General features: G+C 42.7%; 1 protein-coding gene across 5 annotated transcripts in view; it reads right to left on the bottom strand.

Annotated features, from left to right (window-relative positions):
* Positions 1-4,974: 4,974 nt before the first annotated feature.
* Positions 4,975-16,656, bottom strand: part of GCLC (glutamate-cysteine ligase catalytic subunit) — a 39,340-nt gene continuing 27,658 nt past the window's right edge. For 2 of the 5 annotated variants that reach the window (XM_082347198.1, XM_082347199.1), the window contains exons 7-16: positions 16,204-16,278; positions 15,615-15,731; positions 14,403-14,541; positions 13,890-14,002; positions 13,016-13,108; positions 12,614-12,718; positions 8,044-8,125; positions 7,864-7,967; positions 7,655-7,775; positions 4,975-6,583 (exon numbers count right to left, since the gene is read on the bottom strand). In XM_082347198.1, the coding sequence (XP_082203324.1) occupies positions 6,372-6,583; positions 7,655-7,775; positions 7,864-7,967; positions 8,044-8,125; positions 12,614-12,718; positions 13,016-13,108; positions 13,890-14,002; positions 14,403-14,541; positions 15,615-15,731; positions 16,204-16,278 (1,161 nt within the window). In that variant the 3' untranslated portion in view covers positions 4,975-6,371. The remainder of the gene's footprint in view (positions 6,584-7,654; positions 7,776-7,863; positions 7,968-8,043; positions 8,126-12,613; positions 12,719-13,015; positions 13,109-13,889; positions 14,003-14,402; positions 14,542-15,614; positions 15,732-16,203; positions 16,279-16,656) is intronic. The other 3 variants (XM_082347200.1, XM_082347201.1, XM_082347202.1) reach the window with 3 other exon arrangements.

Below are 16,656 nucleotides of genomic sequence, written 5' to 3'. Positions count from 1 at the left end.
TCCATGCGCACTTGAGAAGAAAGTGTAATCTGCTGTTTTTGGATGGAATGTCCTATAAATATCAATTAAATCTATCTGGTCTATTGTGTCATTTAAAGCTTCTGTTTCCTTATTTATTTTCATTTTGGATGATCTGTCCATTGGTGTAAGTGAGGTGTAAGTCCCCCACTATTATTGTGTTACTGTTGATTTCCTCTTTTATAGCTGGTAGCAGTTGCCTTATGTATTGAGGTGCTCCTACATTGGGTGCATATATATTTATAATTGTTATATCTTCTTGGATTGATCCCTTGATCATTATGTAGTGTCCTTCTTTGTCTCTTGTAACATTCTTTATTTTAAAGTCTATTTTATCTGATATGAATATTGCTACTCCAGCTTTCTTTTGATTTCCATTTGCATGGAATATCTTTTTCCATCCCCTCACTTTCAGTCTGTATCTGTCCCTAGGTCTGAAGTGAGTCTCTTGTAGACAGCATATATGTGGGTCTTGTTTTTGGATCCATTCAACGAACCTGTGTCTTTTGGTTGGAGCACTTAATCCATTCACGTTTAAGGTAATTATCAATATGTATGTTCCTATGACCATTTTGTTAATTGTTTTGGGTTTGTTTTTGTAGGTCCTTTTCTTCTCTTGTGTTTCCCACTTAAAGAAGCTCCTTTAGCATTTGTTGTAGAGCTGGTTTGGTGGTGCTGAGTTCTCTTAGCTTTTGTTTGTCTGTAAAGCTTTTGATTTCTCCAACGAATTTGAATGAGATCCTTGCCAGGTAGAGTAATCTTGGTTGTAGGTTCTTCCCTTTCATCACTTTAAGTATATCATGCCACACCCTTCTGGCTTGTAGAGTTTCTGCTGAGGAATCAGCTGTTAACCTTATGAGAGTTCCCTTGTATGTAATTTTTCATTTTTCCCTTGATGCTTTCAATAATTTTTCTTTGTCTTTAATTTTTGCCAATTTGATTACTATGTGTCTCGGTGTGTTTCTCCTTGGGTTTATCCTGTATGGGACTCGCTGTGCTTCCTGGACTTGGGTGGCTATTTCGTTTCCCATGTTAGGGAAGTTTTCAAGTATAATCTCTTCAAATATTTTCTCTGGTCTTTTCTCTCTCTCTTCTCCTTCTGGGATCCCTATAATGCGAATGTTGTTGCTTTTAATATTGTCCCAGAGGTCTCTTAGGCTGTCTTTATTTCTTTTCATTCTTTTTTCTTTATTCTGTTCTGCAGCAGTAAATTCCACCATTCTGTCTTCCAGGTCACTTATCCGTTCTTCTGCCTCAGTTATTCTGCTATTGATTCCTTCTAGTGTAGTTTTCATTTCAGTTATTGTATTGGTCATCTCTGTTTGTTTGTTCTTTAATTCTTCTAGGTTTTTGTTAAACATTTCTTGCATCTTCTCGATCTTTGCCTCCATTCTGTTTCCAAGGTCCTGGATCATCTTCACTATCATTATTCTGAATTCTTTTTCTGGAAGGTTGCCTATCTCCACTTCATTTAGTTGTTTTTCTGGGGTTTTATCTTGTTCCTTCCTCTGGTACAAAGTCCTCTGCCTTTTCATTTTGTCTATCTTTCTGTGAATGTGCTTTTCCTTTCACAGGCTGCAGAATTGTAGTTCTACTTGCTTCTGCTGTCTGCCCTCTGGTGGATGAGACTATCTAAGAGGCTTGTGCAAGCTTCCCGATGGGAGGGACTGGTGGTGGGTAGAGCTGGGTGTTGGTCTGGTGGGCAGAGCTCAGTAAAACTTTAATCTGCTTGTCTGCTGATGGGTGGGGCTGGGTTCCCTCCCTGTTGGTTGTTTGGCCTGAGTCAACCCAGCACTGGAGCCTACCCGGCTCTTTGGTGGGGCTAATGGTGGATGCAGCTCACCCACCAGCCACTGCACGATCCCAACTTCCTGTTCCTCTGGACCCCGGGAGCAAGGGGGTGGCTGGTGGGGGCAGGGTGGGGGGAGGGCGTCATGGGACTTTTTTTTAAAGGATGAGGCTGTAGATGGTCAGGCCGAATGCCTTGGGTCCTAGGAGGAAGGTACTGATGAGGACAGGGTACCCAGGGCATCCTTCATGGTAGCATTGGGGTAAATAAAATGGGAAGCCCATGGAAAATGTCCTGTGCCCATTTTTTAATGGGATTGTTTTTTCACTATTGAGTTGTATGAATATTTGTATATATTTTGGATATTAACCCCTTTATTGGATACATGATTTGCAAATATTTCCTCCCATTTGGTAGGTTGCTTTTTCAGTTTTTGAAGGCTGCGAAGGAAGTTTTTTAGTTTGATGTAGTCCTACTTGTTTATTTTTACTTTTGTTGCTTTTGGTGTCAGATTCAAAAAATCATCATCAAGACCTATGTCAAGAAGCTTAACACCTATGTTGTCTTCTGGGAGTCTATGGTTTCAGGTCTTACAGTCAAGTCTTTAACCCATTTTGAGTTAATTTTTGTGTACGATGTGAATACTGATAGTAGTCTAATTTCATTCTTTTGCATGTGGTTGTCCAGTTTTCCCAACACCATATATTGAAGAGACTGTCCTTTCCCCACTGTATATTGGCTCTTTTGTTGTAAATTAATTGACCAAATATATGTGAGTTTATTTCTGGGCTCTCTATTCTGTTCCATTGATCTGTTTTTCCAAATTCCATACGGATTTGATTACCACAGCTTTTTAATATGGTTTGAAATCAAAGCTGGAGGCACCATTACTCTTATTTTTTTTTTGAAAGTTCTTGAACTTTATTATTATTATTTTTTAGATTTTTAGAAATTTCATGTAATGTCTGAAACATTTATATTAACATATTTCCATACAAATAACCCAATGAAAGTTTAGTATTAGTTGTTTTGTTTGTTTGTTTTTTTATACTGCAGGTTCTTATTAGTCATCAATTTTATACACATCAGTGTATACATGTCAATCCCAATCGCCCAATTCAGCACACCATCATCCCCACCCCACCGCAGTTTTCCTCCCTTGGTGTCCATATGTCTGTTCTCTACATCTGTGTCTCAACTTCTGCCCTGCAAACCGGCTCATCTGTACCATTTTTCTAGGTTCCACATACATGCGTTAATATATGATATTTGTTTTTCTCTTTCTGACTTACTTCACTCTGTATGACAGTCTCTAGATCCATCCACATCTCAACAAATGACTCAATTTCGTTCCTTTTTATGGCTGAGTAATATTCTATTGTATATATGTACCACAACTTCTTTATCCATTCGTCTGTCAATGGGCATTTAGGTTGCTTCCATGACCTGGCTATTGTAAATAGTGCTGCAATGAACATTGGTGGAGGCACCATTACTCTTAATGCATCTTCCATACTTAACTTTATAATGTTTCATTTCATAAAATGTTAAGAATGAAAGGGGCTTTAGGGACTATCCAGCCAATTTCAGCCTCCACTTACCAAGAAAATGCAAATAGTCGGAGGAGTGTATCTTTCCCAGCCAAGGTCACCCACCAAGGCCTCCTCACGTCCAGTCCAGACCTCATGAGTTTCCTTCCAATTTACACTTTCCTAAATATCACTTGGCATGTATGTTCCGAAGTTTTTACAGGGAATGTTAAATGTTTACACAAAAGCATAATGGAGAGGAGAGAGCAGCTGGTAGATCTCAGTGGCTTATCTTCAGGGAAAGCCAGGGGGAGCCTTAACCTAAGTGGAAAGTTTATTAGCAGCAGCCCCAAGAACCTTGCAGTGAAGCAGCCTATGTACAGTTCTGAAAAGGGCCCCTTGCCAGCCGAGAGCCTTGATGCCCAGGCATCCCAGGCACACATCACACGTCCCTTCCCCCATGTCAGACACCACCAGCTGCTTGAAGGATACTGTCACATTTTCTTCTGCACGATCCCCAAGAAACCTCCTGAGACATGGTCTCTCACCACAGTCCTGGGTTTCCACACTTTCCACTCTTAGTTAACTTTTGTGTAGGTGGTTTAGAAGGCGGTGGCCAAGGCCAGCTCCCTCCACTGAGGGACAGAAGGCTCACGGCCTCAGGGAGGAGCCGGTGGCTGGGGCAGAGGCAGCCTGGGACCAGGAGGAAACCTCTTGTTAATCCAGGAGACTGGATGGGTTAAGTTAGGGCCAGTTGTGTTCTAAGTGAGGGTCCGGGCTCAGCCGCAGCTATTTCCACCAAGCAAAAGGCTCTCTTTGCTTATCTCAGTGTTCATTGTTCTGTTCCCAAAGCCCTGAACCCTCAGCTGTGTTCAGGCGGGAAAGCTTATGAAAGGTGGTACTTTCTGTCTTGGATATAGATAGGGTGCCGTTATTTGGTTTTCAGATACACACATTCGAATTAAAGACCAGTGTCATTTGAGACTTGGAATTGATTTGTGTCTGAGGTACAGAAGTGATCTAAGTCCTTGTTACTTGATGTGGCCCACACAGCAGCAGCGTCAGCATTACCTGGGGGCCTCTTAGAAATGCAGGAACGTGGGCCCCCATGCCATGCCCACAGAGCCAGAGGTGCACTTCAGTAAGAGACATGTATGCAGATTAGTTTGACAATGACCCTGCCCTAGGATCGTTCACATAAAGAAAAGTAGACAAGCAGATGAAGCTGAGAAAAGTGGGTGGACAAGATGAACTGGGGGTTGGGGGTAGGAGAGGGATGTGGGTCCAAAGACATGGGTTGGAAACGGTTCTCTGCAGGGTCTGCTGAGCCAGTCTAAGCGGGACAGCACCCCAGTGTGCACACAGCCCGAGTTACCTGTAACTCACCATGTGACCACTGACTTGGCACAGCGACAGTTTGGAGTAAAAGAAAAATTCACTTCCAGGGGTCATTTCTCCTCTCCCCACAGGGGCTGACAGCTACTAGGGAGGTGAGGCATCTGTTTTCATCACTATGCGTCTTTCTAGAAAGAGCTGAGGATCATGATGAAGAAATCATTTCCTGGCATATCTGGGCTAATTAAAAAAAACCAACCCTCACCACCATCCGTTTAGTTGTAGAACTCACACATTCAAGAGTTTTCACAATGCCAATTCCATTCTTTTATTTCCTCATACCACAAACACTTTACTGCCTTTTTACAAACTGAATTTACACAAGCAAATTGCAAAGGAAAAACAGGCGTTCTTTAATCCTCCAAAATGCATGTATGAAATATAGCACAAACCCTAGTATCTAAACATAAACAGGTTTAGCTGAAGCTTTATGGCAATTTCTTAAAATTAGCATGACAGTTTAGATATTTATGCTTGTAAAGTTTGCATAATCTACTATACATAGTTTTTTCAGAAGCAGTTAAGACTTTTAACTAATTGGGGAAATAAAACTTCAACAAAAAGCTCTAACAATTGTGTGAAACTTAAATTATTTACAATTAAACATTTAGGGTCCTGATTCACAAAACTTAGTGCATATCATGATTTATTTATGAGTTTCGCAGAGAAGGTAAGTAGTATGCAGAATAATCCCCAGGTAAAATCTAGAATAAATGGCTTTTAGAAGAATGTAATATGCTTACTGGAAACTAGAGAAAAAGTAACAAAACAAAAACTTCAGCAGCTGCGTTTGATTTGAAAATTTAAGTAGACAGCAGCAATTAGAATAAACAGGTGACCACAACAGAAGAGCTGGTGGCATTTTTGACATTACTCTTGGTATGTACAAGAAGAAAAACGATTCTCCCCCTTTTTCCATAAAAAAAATCACCCCCAATAATCACTACGCATGAACTCAGAGTCTTTCTCCAGAGTTGTCTTCAAACTTGATGCCAAAATTAGCAAATGCAGACAGAAAGTACTGTCAGTTCAGTGGGTTCTGTTTAGTGGGAAAAGCTTGGGACAGGGTTACCGAGGGGTTAGCTATTCCAATTACCAAAGAATCATCATAGATAAGGTGCCGGAAATCCAAGCTTCCCCTCAAAGCACTTTGGTGGATTCAACAGTGATTTTATGTATATGCCAAAGGAGATGATTCAAAGAAAATTAGCAGGACAAACTGTTTTCAAGGTGAAGTGACAGATTTCAGTGAATCAGGTCCCAGGTAAAGTCTTTTTAAAAAAACCAAAAATTTACAGTAAACATTTTAAACTCTGGAATGCAGATATAGTATAGTTATCAGTAAGTTACATTTACAAAACCGTTTCCACAGTAGTTGCTCCAGTCAGAACTGAAAAATGTACAAGCCAGCTCATAAATGACTTTAGATACAGTGTTATTAAAATACATTGTTAATCATAAAAATACTTTACTATGTACATGTACACTGTATAAACTCTAGATTTGCCTAAACCCACTTCTGCCGAGCAGCTCAGGAAACAGTGCAGTGCTATTATCTGGTCTTCACACCACGCACACGGGCTGATCCTGCGGTCAGTCCTTCACTAACATGGTGAAGCATTTCTCCTTCTGCAGGACGTCTAGTTGGAAGAGTCAGTTTTACTTCCACTGTACTTTACTTTCCTAAATGCTGGTCCAAGTAACTCTGGGCATTCACATAATTCATTTGCGATTTGGTTACACTTTAAAAGAAGGCTATAGTTCATCTCGTCAGTTATTACACTGTCTTGTTTGTAGTCTGGATGGTTTGCGATAAACTCCCTCATCCATCTGGCAACTGTCATTAATTCTCCTGAAAAAAAAAAAAAATTTTTTTTTTTTTTTTTTAACAACTTAATGGTAGTGGTTTTTTTTTGTTTGGTTGGTTTTTTTCTTTCGTAAGTTGACATTTATTGGCCCACATAATACAATCCTGAAGAAGAATCAGTGTGGCCTTCTGGTGTACCCACATGGCAGGGGCCAGGAACGAGCTGTATTACGTGGCCGTAATGTTGGAAGAATTCCTCCCGGGGAAGGGTTTCATGCTGCAGGCAGGCAGCGAGAACACACACATCCCACTGCTACGGCACCTGTCAGATGCCACCCACATGGTGATGCTGCCGGCTCTAAGACATGGGAGCCAACGCGTGTGGACTAGAGCCCGAGTTCTCCCATCTGGTCACGTCCTGCCCACGCCGGTGTCACGAGACTGCCCCGGGACAGGAGGGCCCCTGAGTTCCCCAGAGCCATCTGATCAAAGAGGCGGACAGAATAATGAAAAGTAGATGCATGAAGACAGAAACTGGCAGATACAGCATTTGGGGGCGGGGTATATGCTTTGTGGATCTGGAAATTTTACAGAAGCCTCGAGCAAAATACAGATGCCACTGCTACTGTCCTCTTAGTCACGGCTGACAGCTCCCCGGCCACCATGATCTCAAAGCTGAGAAAGTGGGGTTCCAGGGCGCCCCTGTAGGGAGGCAGGCTGGAGGGCCACCGTCCTAGCTGTGCTATTAGTTAACCTGAGGACTGGCTTAGACTCACTGTGCAAAGAGCCCAGGGTGCCTCACGACACACACATTCGGGCATAAATGTCGGACAGGCAATCCAGATACTGTATTTCATTGCCTAAGAGGCCATCGGCTTAAAGATGCAGCATTATTGTACAGAACCAGTAAGAAAAAAAGCACTGCTAATTAAACTGTGACTGTCAAAGATTACAAGGTGCATCCAACCGCAGAGATGGTACAATGTGGAAAAGTGCATTGATTTAGGATACCGTATACTTTAATAAAAGACTGCTTTAAAAAGTGAATATTGTAAGATTGTGAGGTTCTGCCTACGTTAAGAGATTTTTAAAAAAGCAAAGCACAGAATGCCATACCGGATGCTCTCTTCTTAATCAGCTTCAGGTAGTTCAGAATACTGCATCTGGTGTCCACATCCACCTCCATGTTTTCCAGGTAAGAGTTCAGGATGGGGATCAGCCCGGGGAACACACCTTCCTGCAAGACGTGGGGTGCGCTGTCAGCCGACTCCCCGGGGGCGGGGGGGTGGGGGGGAGGGGCCGGGTAGCTGGGGCGCGGGCCCTACCTTGCCGTTGATGATGGTGTCAATGGTCATGAGTGCGTACTCCTCGGCCGCTGGCTCGGTGCTGCCCGTGGTCTTGCCGCGGCCGTCCACCATGGCGTTGCCACCTGCCAGAGGGGCGCAGAGGGTGTTAGCGGCCCGTGTGGCCTACAGGGACCCCAAAAATGCAAGAGGAGGCAGTACCTTTGCAAATATCTTTTCTGAAATAAAACAATCCCTGCAGGACGGCATCTCGCTTCTGTGCTACTTTCATGTTCTCATCAACCTAAAGGAGGAAAACAATCGCAGCCAAGTCAGAACATTGCCGAAGTCAGGGCACTCCTGCTCCCGCGCGTTTGGGGGCTGCGGCGCCTCGCTCACCTCGCGGTCTGGACCCATCTGTGAAGAAGCCTCCCACAGCCAGCGCTTGCTGGTGGCCAGATAAGACTTTGCACTGTCATGTGGGGCTGTGTCCCTCAACCCCAGACTGCTGGGACGTGCTTTTTAATAACAACAGGGTAATTCTAAGAGAAGCTTACCTTAAAAATCAATGCGAAACTTACACTCATGTAGGCCGCCCACATCTCGAGGTCCCTTGAGACACCCTGGGATGAATCTATGGCATTGGCAAGTCAGGGGGCTGGTCCCTCCTCACAGCCCAGACTCACTCTCCTGCCTCTCCTGCCACCTGGAGTTGAGGGCTATGCCCTCCCCGCCCCTGGGGTTTTGCTGCCTCATAGGCTGGCTGTGGGATCTGGAATAAGGTGACCCCTCCCAGGGCAGGTCACCAATGCTGCCTGCCCACCTGCGGCTCTGCCGTGCCCACTCCCTCAGGAGACCCCAACCCTTATTTGTGAATTCTCCATTTCTCCAATGACTTTTTAAGACCCTCAAAGTAGAGCTTTTAAAACTTTTTGGTAGTAGTCCCTTATTTCTGTAACGAAACCTTAGGGGACTCTCCATATACAAAACAGACACAAGTCAGAGGTCATGTTGAAGAGGGATGGTCAGTACAGAGTCTTTGATTACTTAGCTTTGCCCCCTCACACTGATTAATTCCTATCATTATTTTTTTTTGTTTTAAGGCACATATGACCTTCGGATTAATCTAGACACAGGAACATATTCAAGCAATCTAAAATTCTATCATGGCTAGGAACATCCGGCTTCATTTCTAATAATGTTTGTATTTTTCTTAGTCTTGACAAAAATTCACAAAGATCACCAGTTTTAATTTCTGCTTTTATGAATTCCTTTTAAAAAGCTGTAATTTTACTACAGCTCTTTAGATTCTTAATTTAATTACTTAGGTTTATTTTTAATGTTTCTGTTTATAGTACTTAAAGCTGTGATTTTCCCTTAGAAATTATCTTTGCCAGCATCATTTTCCTCTACAATCTATAATTCGTTTTTTTTAAAAATTTTATTGAAGTATAGTTGATTTACAACATTGTGTTAATTTGTGCTGTACAGCAAAGTGACTTACTTATACACGTATGTATTCTTTTCCATTCTAGTTTATTGCAGGATACTGAATATAGTTCCCTGTGCTATACAGTAGGACTTTGTTGTTTACCCATTTCTATATATACTAGTTTGCATCTATAATTCTAGTTTTGACTTAATCTAGAACCTACTAGGAAAACGATTTAAAATCTCCAAGAGTTAAATTTTTCCTGAACATTTTCTTATTGAATTTTGGTGGGAATGTATCCTGTACAGTGTCTACTTCTGAGAAGTGAAAATTTTCCTTAATTAATTTTTGTTATTCTTCCTCAGGGCATTTAAAAAAGGTGTGCCATGGTATAAGATTTGTGATCAGGTGACACAACCAAGCTTATTAACTGTGTCATTTAATTCCCCTGTGGCCTTTCTCATCCTTTGATTATATGGCCTGTCAGTTACTGAGTAACGCGCCAGAAACTCTGCTAAGCGACTTACTCCATGAACCCCATATGGCCTTACGACAGCCCACGTGTCTCTGTTCTACACCTGCGAACTGGGGCACTGAGAGGACAACTAACTTGTCTAGGTGAAAAAGCTAGTAAGTAGTGCAAGTGGTTTATGAATTGAGTGCTCACCTGGAAGCCACATCTTACCCACCGTACTACAGTGCCTTTAAATTCTTCTTATGCTGCTGAGAAATGTTTGCTACACTTTATGTTTAAAAAAAAAAATGGCTCTAATGTTATCTTGAAAGAGTATATAAAATTGTTTCCTGTATCTCATTTAAGACCTTCTCACATTTTGTCTGTTGAGACTTTGCCCTTCCTGAATTGTTAAAAGGTCATTATGGAGCTCTTTACTGTCAACATCTGTCCTTGTTTTAAGTATATCTTATGCAAACAACATGTACCATTACATTGCTATTTTATATCACCCGTTTTAGCTTTTGAATAGGAGAATTTAGTCTATTCAAATTTGTTTTCATCTTATTTTTACCACTGTATGTTCTCTGGACCATAATGTCTTATCACGCCCGTGGCCCCAGACCCGCTTTTGTGGCACCAGGAAGTTTTCTTTGTTTTTTTCCCACCTCTTTAGCTAGGAGATTAGAGGCAACAAACCCTATTCCTATACTGTTAGTGGTCTTTCTTACTTTTAGACAAGTAGTTTTGAAATTCTCTCTCCAAATGTCAAGCATTAAGAAGTATCTACCATTCCCCTCCTTCCACTGTCCCCTTGCTAGATAAGATTTCTGGCTTACTTTAGCCCTAACTTAATCTTTTTTGTTAGAATCACTTGGAATTTAAAGACTAGTTTGGCTGGCATGGTTCTAATTCTTTACCCTTCGGATTCTGTAGACCTCTCGCCATCTCTTCTAGCATTTGATGTTGTAGATGAGAAATGATATCAATTGATTTTCTTCTCCCTCTTGGCAGGAGGTTTAGGTATCCTAATTTCCTCTCCTGTCTGGACAACTGATCTTCTCTTTGAGATTCAGAAATTCCTAGACTTGGGTTCTTCTTTAAATAATTCTGTCTCATCCTCAGTGGACTCTCACTCAGGGGTAATTCTATTTTTTATTTTCTTTATTGTATCTCACATCTCTTTTGTATAGACTGTTCTCTTCTTCTAAATTTTGATACAAACCCTGAACTTTCCAGAGAAATCCTCTCTTCCTTTTTCCCATAATCTCTCTTTCTTTGCCATCCTGCTGGGATGAATCTCAGTTTGGTTCTCCTAAATCACAGACTTTGATCTTCATCCACACCTGCTTACTGGTAAGCATACTGAGTGTGGCTACCACGTCCTTTGTTTCTGAGAACTCTTATTTTCCAAATGTTCTTTGGTCCACAGGACTTGTTTATTTAAGATGTGACCTTTCTCTAGAATTTCTTTGAGGGCACTGAGAATTTATTTAAAAATTCTTTCCAGTTTCTAAATTAACTGTGTTTTGGGACTTCCCTGGCGGTCCAGTGGTTAAGACTCTGAACTTCCACCGCAGGGGGTGCGGGTTTGATCCCTGGTCAGGCAACTAAGATCCCACATGCTACGCGGCCAAAAAAAAAAAAAAAATTTAACTGTATTTCACTGAGGATAATATACTCTGCAGGCCCATGGGCTCTTCTTTTTTAAAGTTTTCAATTTTATACTGACTTTCAAACATCTATATCTGACCCCAGAACAATGTAGGTCCACCTATATGAGGATTTTTCCAGCAGTAAATACTACAGCATTCCATGATCTGCTGCTGGTTGAATTCTCGGATACGGAGGAACTGACTATAAGTTACACGCAATTTATCGACTGTGTGAGGGTTGGAGCCCCTAACCCCCATGCTGTCCAAGGGTCAAGTGTATTTCATAAGCAAAGGCTTGGACTGGCGGCTCACGTGAACCCCCCTTACGTGCGTTCATCTCCCCAGTGGCTGTACCACATTCAGGGTGTGTGTGTGTGTGTGTGTGTGTGTGTGTGTGTGTGTGTGCGTGTGTGTGTGTGTGTGTGTGTGTGCATGTATGCAGGTTGGCTGGAGAAGCCCCTCGAGGAGGGAGGAGCGGAGCAGGGGAGGCGCAGATGCTCGGCTATGCAGCTTTATTCGTGGGACAGGGCAGCTCTGCTTCTCTTCCCTCCAGCCCTGAGCCCCGGCTGACCCTCACTCCGCCCGGCAGCCTTTCCCAGCCACTCTCTGTGCCAAGAGACCCACCGGCCAGGAACCAAAGGTCTCTATACTCACTTGGCTACTGCCCCGCGGCCCCCAGCTTTGCTGCCTCACAGCCTGGAACTGTTCCAAGGCTCTGCCGGGAAACTGCTTCCAGAAAGCTCCTTCTTGGTTTTTGTTGGGCTGAGGCTGATTCAGATTTGTTTTTCCAGTAGTGCAGCGCCAACTATGTTCTCCGGAAACCTCTCCAGTTTGGTTCCACTCCCTGCACTACCGAAGTTACGCGTCCCTCCGTCCTGAGTCTAATATCGTGATCGGCCTGGGACTGGACAGGACGAAACCCATTTGTGGGAATCCCTTCCGCCATCATCTTAAGTCAAAAGCCTCTAGAAACTAGAGATTGTTCAAATGCAACCCTAAATGTCTTCCAAATGGGCTGAGTAAGGAGCTACTATTAACATTTTTTTCCAGGAGTCTCCACCAAAACAGTACCAAAATCTCTAGCACAAACTTAGGTTTAAAAAGAAAAAAAAAATAGGGTAGAAGGAGAGCATTTTATTCTAAGGGAGGAACAATCCTAAGTGAGGTCAGAGTTGAAACAATTATTATCCGTAAATGAGCCACGGATGATAACCTACAGACACCCAGCCCTACACTGAAACTCGTCCTTACCTTTGACAGCGGGATGAGAAAGTCCAGTTTGTAGGAAAGGATCACCCTGGTGAGCAGCACCACGAACACCACGTACGCGGAGTTCTCGAAGTCTGTCAACTGAACCTGGACACGGGGCCCGAGACATTAGGGGCCCGCCATGCAAACAGCTTCTCCCTGAGAGGCCCCTGAGGGTCATGTCTTTCCCAAGCATCTCCTAACCTCCCACCTGGGTCTGGAAGCCTCTGCCCACAATCTATTCTCAGAAGCAGTCCTCCCGAGCTGCTGCACTTGCGTGTAACACGCACACACGTGATCTGTGCTGCCTTCCAAGTAACCCGAGCTTCTGACAAGGCTGCGGGTGGGTGGCAGGTGGCTGGGAACGGGTGCGTCCGAGTCGGTTCCTGCCGACGGGCTGCATACCTCCATGGGCCGGAATTCCACTCTCCATCCAATGTCGGAGTTTGGAGGAGGAGGCTTAAATCGCATTGTCTGCCAATTTGTGGACTGAATATTCTGTATTCAAAAAGCAGAGAATAAAACCAATTTTCCAGTAAGGTATTAAGATGATTTGATATTTAATACGTGAAGCAGACCATTTACTGTCCATACCAAACACTCTTCAATTTACAAATACAAAAATGTACAATTTGGGGGTTTCCCTGGTGGCGCAGTGGTTGAGAATCTGCCTGCCAATGCAGGGGACACGGGTTCGAGCCCTGATCCGGGAAGATCCCACATGCCGCGGAGCGACTAGGCCTGTGAGCCACAATTGCTAAGCCTGCGCGTCTGGAGCCTGTGCTCCGCAACAAGAGAGGCCGCGATAGTGAGAGGCCCGCGCACCGCGATGAAGAGTGGCCCCCACTTGCTGCAACTAGAGAAAGCCCTCGCACAGAAACGAAGACCCAACACAGCCATAAATAAAAAAAAAAAAAAAAAAAAAAAGTACAATTTAAGATTTTTGTGGAGCGTGACCTGCTAGGGAGACAAAACAGCAAGTGCTTAACGGAAGTGAGGTGACACAACAGCAGTCCTGAAAGAAGCGGTCGTGTTATTTTTCTGTGCAGCACATTTGCATTTTTCATCGCTATGAAAACACGAGAAAATACTGAATGAAAAATTCAGAACTGGAGAGTAAGAATCATAAAATAAGGGTACTTGAACCAATTTAAAATCTTCACTGCACTGGGTCATGGAGGTCATAGAAGGCTTCTACTGTCATCAATGCCTTGCCCCTCCAGACAGCGGCCTCCACCCTGGACAGTGAAGTGAAACGCCTTCAAAGCAGAGCAGATACCTCAAAATGGTCGGACTCGTTGGCATCGTCCAGGTGGATCTTCTCTTCAAACAGAGTCAGCGGGTCTCTAATGAAGAGATGAGCCACGTGCTGGGCCAGGAGATGATCGATGCCTGCAGAGAGAGGTCACACCACTCACTTCAGAGCTGTTCTCCATGCCCAGAAAGACGGCAGGACAGCTAGGGAAGTCTGAAGCTTAGGAAGTGGCTGGGCTGTGCAGGATTCTCGTGTCTCCCAGGATTTTATCCTATGGAGTGTGTTCGCTCCTTACACAATGCCCGTGGGGGCAGAGCTGGGGACCGAGGGACAGACCTCCAAAGTCAGTTCCTTTTGCTAAAAGTCAAGATCTCACAAGTATCTGGAACTTGAAACTTTAAGAACAAGCAGCCTCATGAGAAAAGAGACTTCACATTAAAAATAGAAGCCAGACCAGGAGTCAGCAAAGGAGTTTAAAAGGGCTTTGAAGAACTAAAGGCTTACAATCAAATCTAGACAAAAGGAACAGAGGCTCACCTTCCTGCAACAGTTGTTCATAGATTTCTTTGTCTTTCGTCAGGTCGATGTCATTGTATTTCTCACCGCACTCGGATAAGTAACTGTCTATTGAATCGTATCGAGACTTACTGATCCTATAGTGGTTGTTCTTCAGTGGCTAAAATTGAAAAAAACACAAATGAATGCCATATAAAATGATGTGGAAATAAACTAACACCCCAAATAATTATATTAAAAGCCTATATACTATATATGTAATTACATAAAACTGAACATGAGATCCCGAAAAAAAGCTAGTTAATCCTGAAAAGTATTAGAAAAATTATATTAAAAAAAATCTGAAGACAATTTAAGTAGTCTGTTTTCTGATATGACTTAAATATATATATATATATATATATTTTTTTTTTAAAGTGGATCGCCTTCATTCTCATTAAGATAGGAAAAAGCCAATGTTGAAAGCAAAACTATAAAACTATAATGTAAAACAAAGCTATTAAAATAATTTCTGCTTTAAAGTTTATTTCTACTTAGAAGGCATGTGCAACAATTTATGAACAATTACATAAAGAGCAGAGCAGCAATAGGGCAGCCCAGGTCGAGAAAATCAGAATAACCTGTAAGGGCTCCTTTAGTAACATGTATGTCTAGGTCCCAGTTCTGGACATACTTACTCACTGGGCTAGGATAGGCCTGGGTACTTATTTTTAAAGATCTCTATAGGTGGTTCTGATGCACAGTCTTGGTTGGAGAGATGCAGTTCAACATGCAAACAAGAGGCACAAACCTACTCTTATTAGGCAAACCTAACCCTTTGTAACAGGCAAAAGAACCTGACAACAGATTACACTTTCCACAGCAGAGAGCACCACAGACAAAGCACTCATGTAGCACCAAAAAGCTTTCTGGTAAAAACAGCCATCAGCACTGACTCCCAAAATATAGAAAAATTGTACTACTAATTTTAGAAGGTAAAACAAATACTGGTTTCAACAAATGATGAAAATTAACTTGAACCCCTCCCCCCACAACCAAATCACATTTCCCACATTCTCACCCCAAACACACATTGTGAAGCCAAAGACAGGTTGATAACCTGTCAGCTTCTTCCCATGTGTGACTAACCCACTCAGGATAAAAATTTAAGGGCGACTTCAAAACTGTGAGTAGTGACAATATCCCCATTTTACCTGCTGGATTTAAAAGACTATTAAGGAAAATCACTCCCACCTCCAGTCCTCTCTCCTCCCGAGTTCTATCATCTACAGATGCAGAAATCACGCCCCAGCGACAATCAATGTCTGACACATAGCCTCGGTAAAAAGGAGACGCAGCGCTCAAAGCCATCTAAAAACAAACAGAAGTCAGCACCTGCAAGTTCAAAGTGTCATTTACATGCTGAAAAAAGCTCCATGCAGTTACCTCTGGTCTGGAAGAATAAGTTTATGCAACCCCTACAGATTTCTACTACATCTACTGTACCTGCCTTCTCATGGTGAAATACACCAGAAGTGACTCCAATCCTTGCCTCTGATTCATTTAAATCATCTTCTCTATACCGTGAGGACAGGCGGGATGGGAGGGGGAAAACGGCTATGCTCAAGCTCGACACTTCAACACAAAAATGCCTTACTGGCAACGGTAAACTCTACAGCTTAGACTCTTATCCATTAGCTCTAAGTCTGCATATTATTCATGTTAGTTCAGTTCTAAATGAAGTCTTAACTGGACTAAAATAGTACATGGTCAGCAAATTTTGCACGTGCAGTCTTTATTTTATACAAAGAAGTAGTTAAAATTAGGTGTGATTTCTACTTACGACAATTGGGCAGATAGTGGCCAACTGATCATAAAGGTATCTGGCCTCAGATATGCTGCAGGCTTGGAACGTTACCTGTTTAAGAATCTCAAGTTATTAAACAACAACACAAAATCAGTACCATCCTCCACAAGGAGCCAAGTCTGAGAAGGAAGGTGGTTGGTCATGGCATGTGATGGCCATTCCGTTGATGACAACATTGAATACAGGAGTTTTAAGAGCTGTCTCGGATGAATTTTGCTAGAAAATGGCTTTAATTATGTTCACATCTACTATAAATAACCATGTTCCAAAGTTAACTAAGATTAAGAAGTCAGGAAAGAAAAATAAGACCTAGATTAACAATGAAGTTCAGCCAGGCGTTTCCTCTTCCACTGACTTACTTCCTTCTACAGCTGCCCATCCACATCTGTGGGCTTGTATACATTTTGGTACAAAAGGGGGATGTGGAGA

Source organism: Balaenoptera borealis, assembly GCF_965194805.1.
Source record: "Balaenoptera borealis genome assembly, chromosome: 12".
NCBI classification, from domain to species: domain Eukaryota; kingdom Metazoa; phylum Chordata; class Mammalia; order Artiodactyla; family Balaenopteridae; genus Balaenoptera; species Balaenoptera borealis.
Note: the sequence above shows the minus strand (reverse complement) of the source record. Positions and strands in the feature narration are given on the sequence as shown.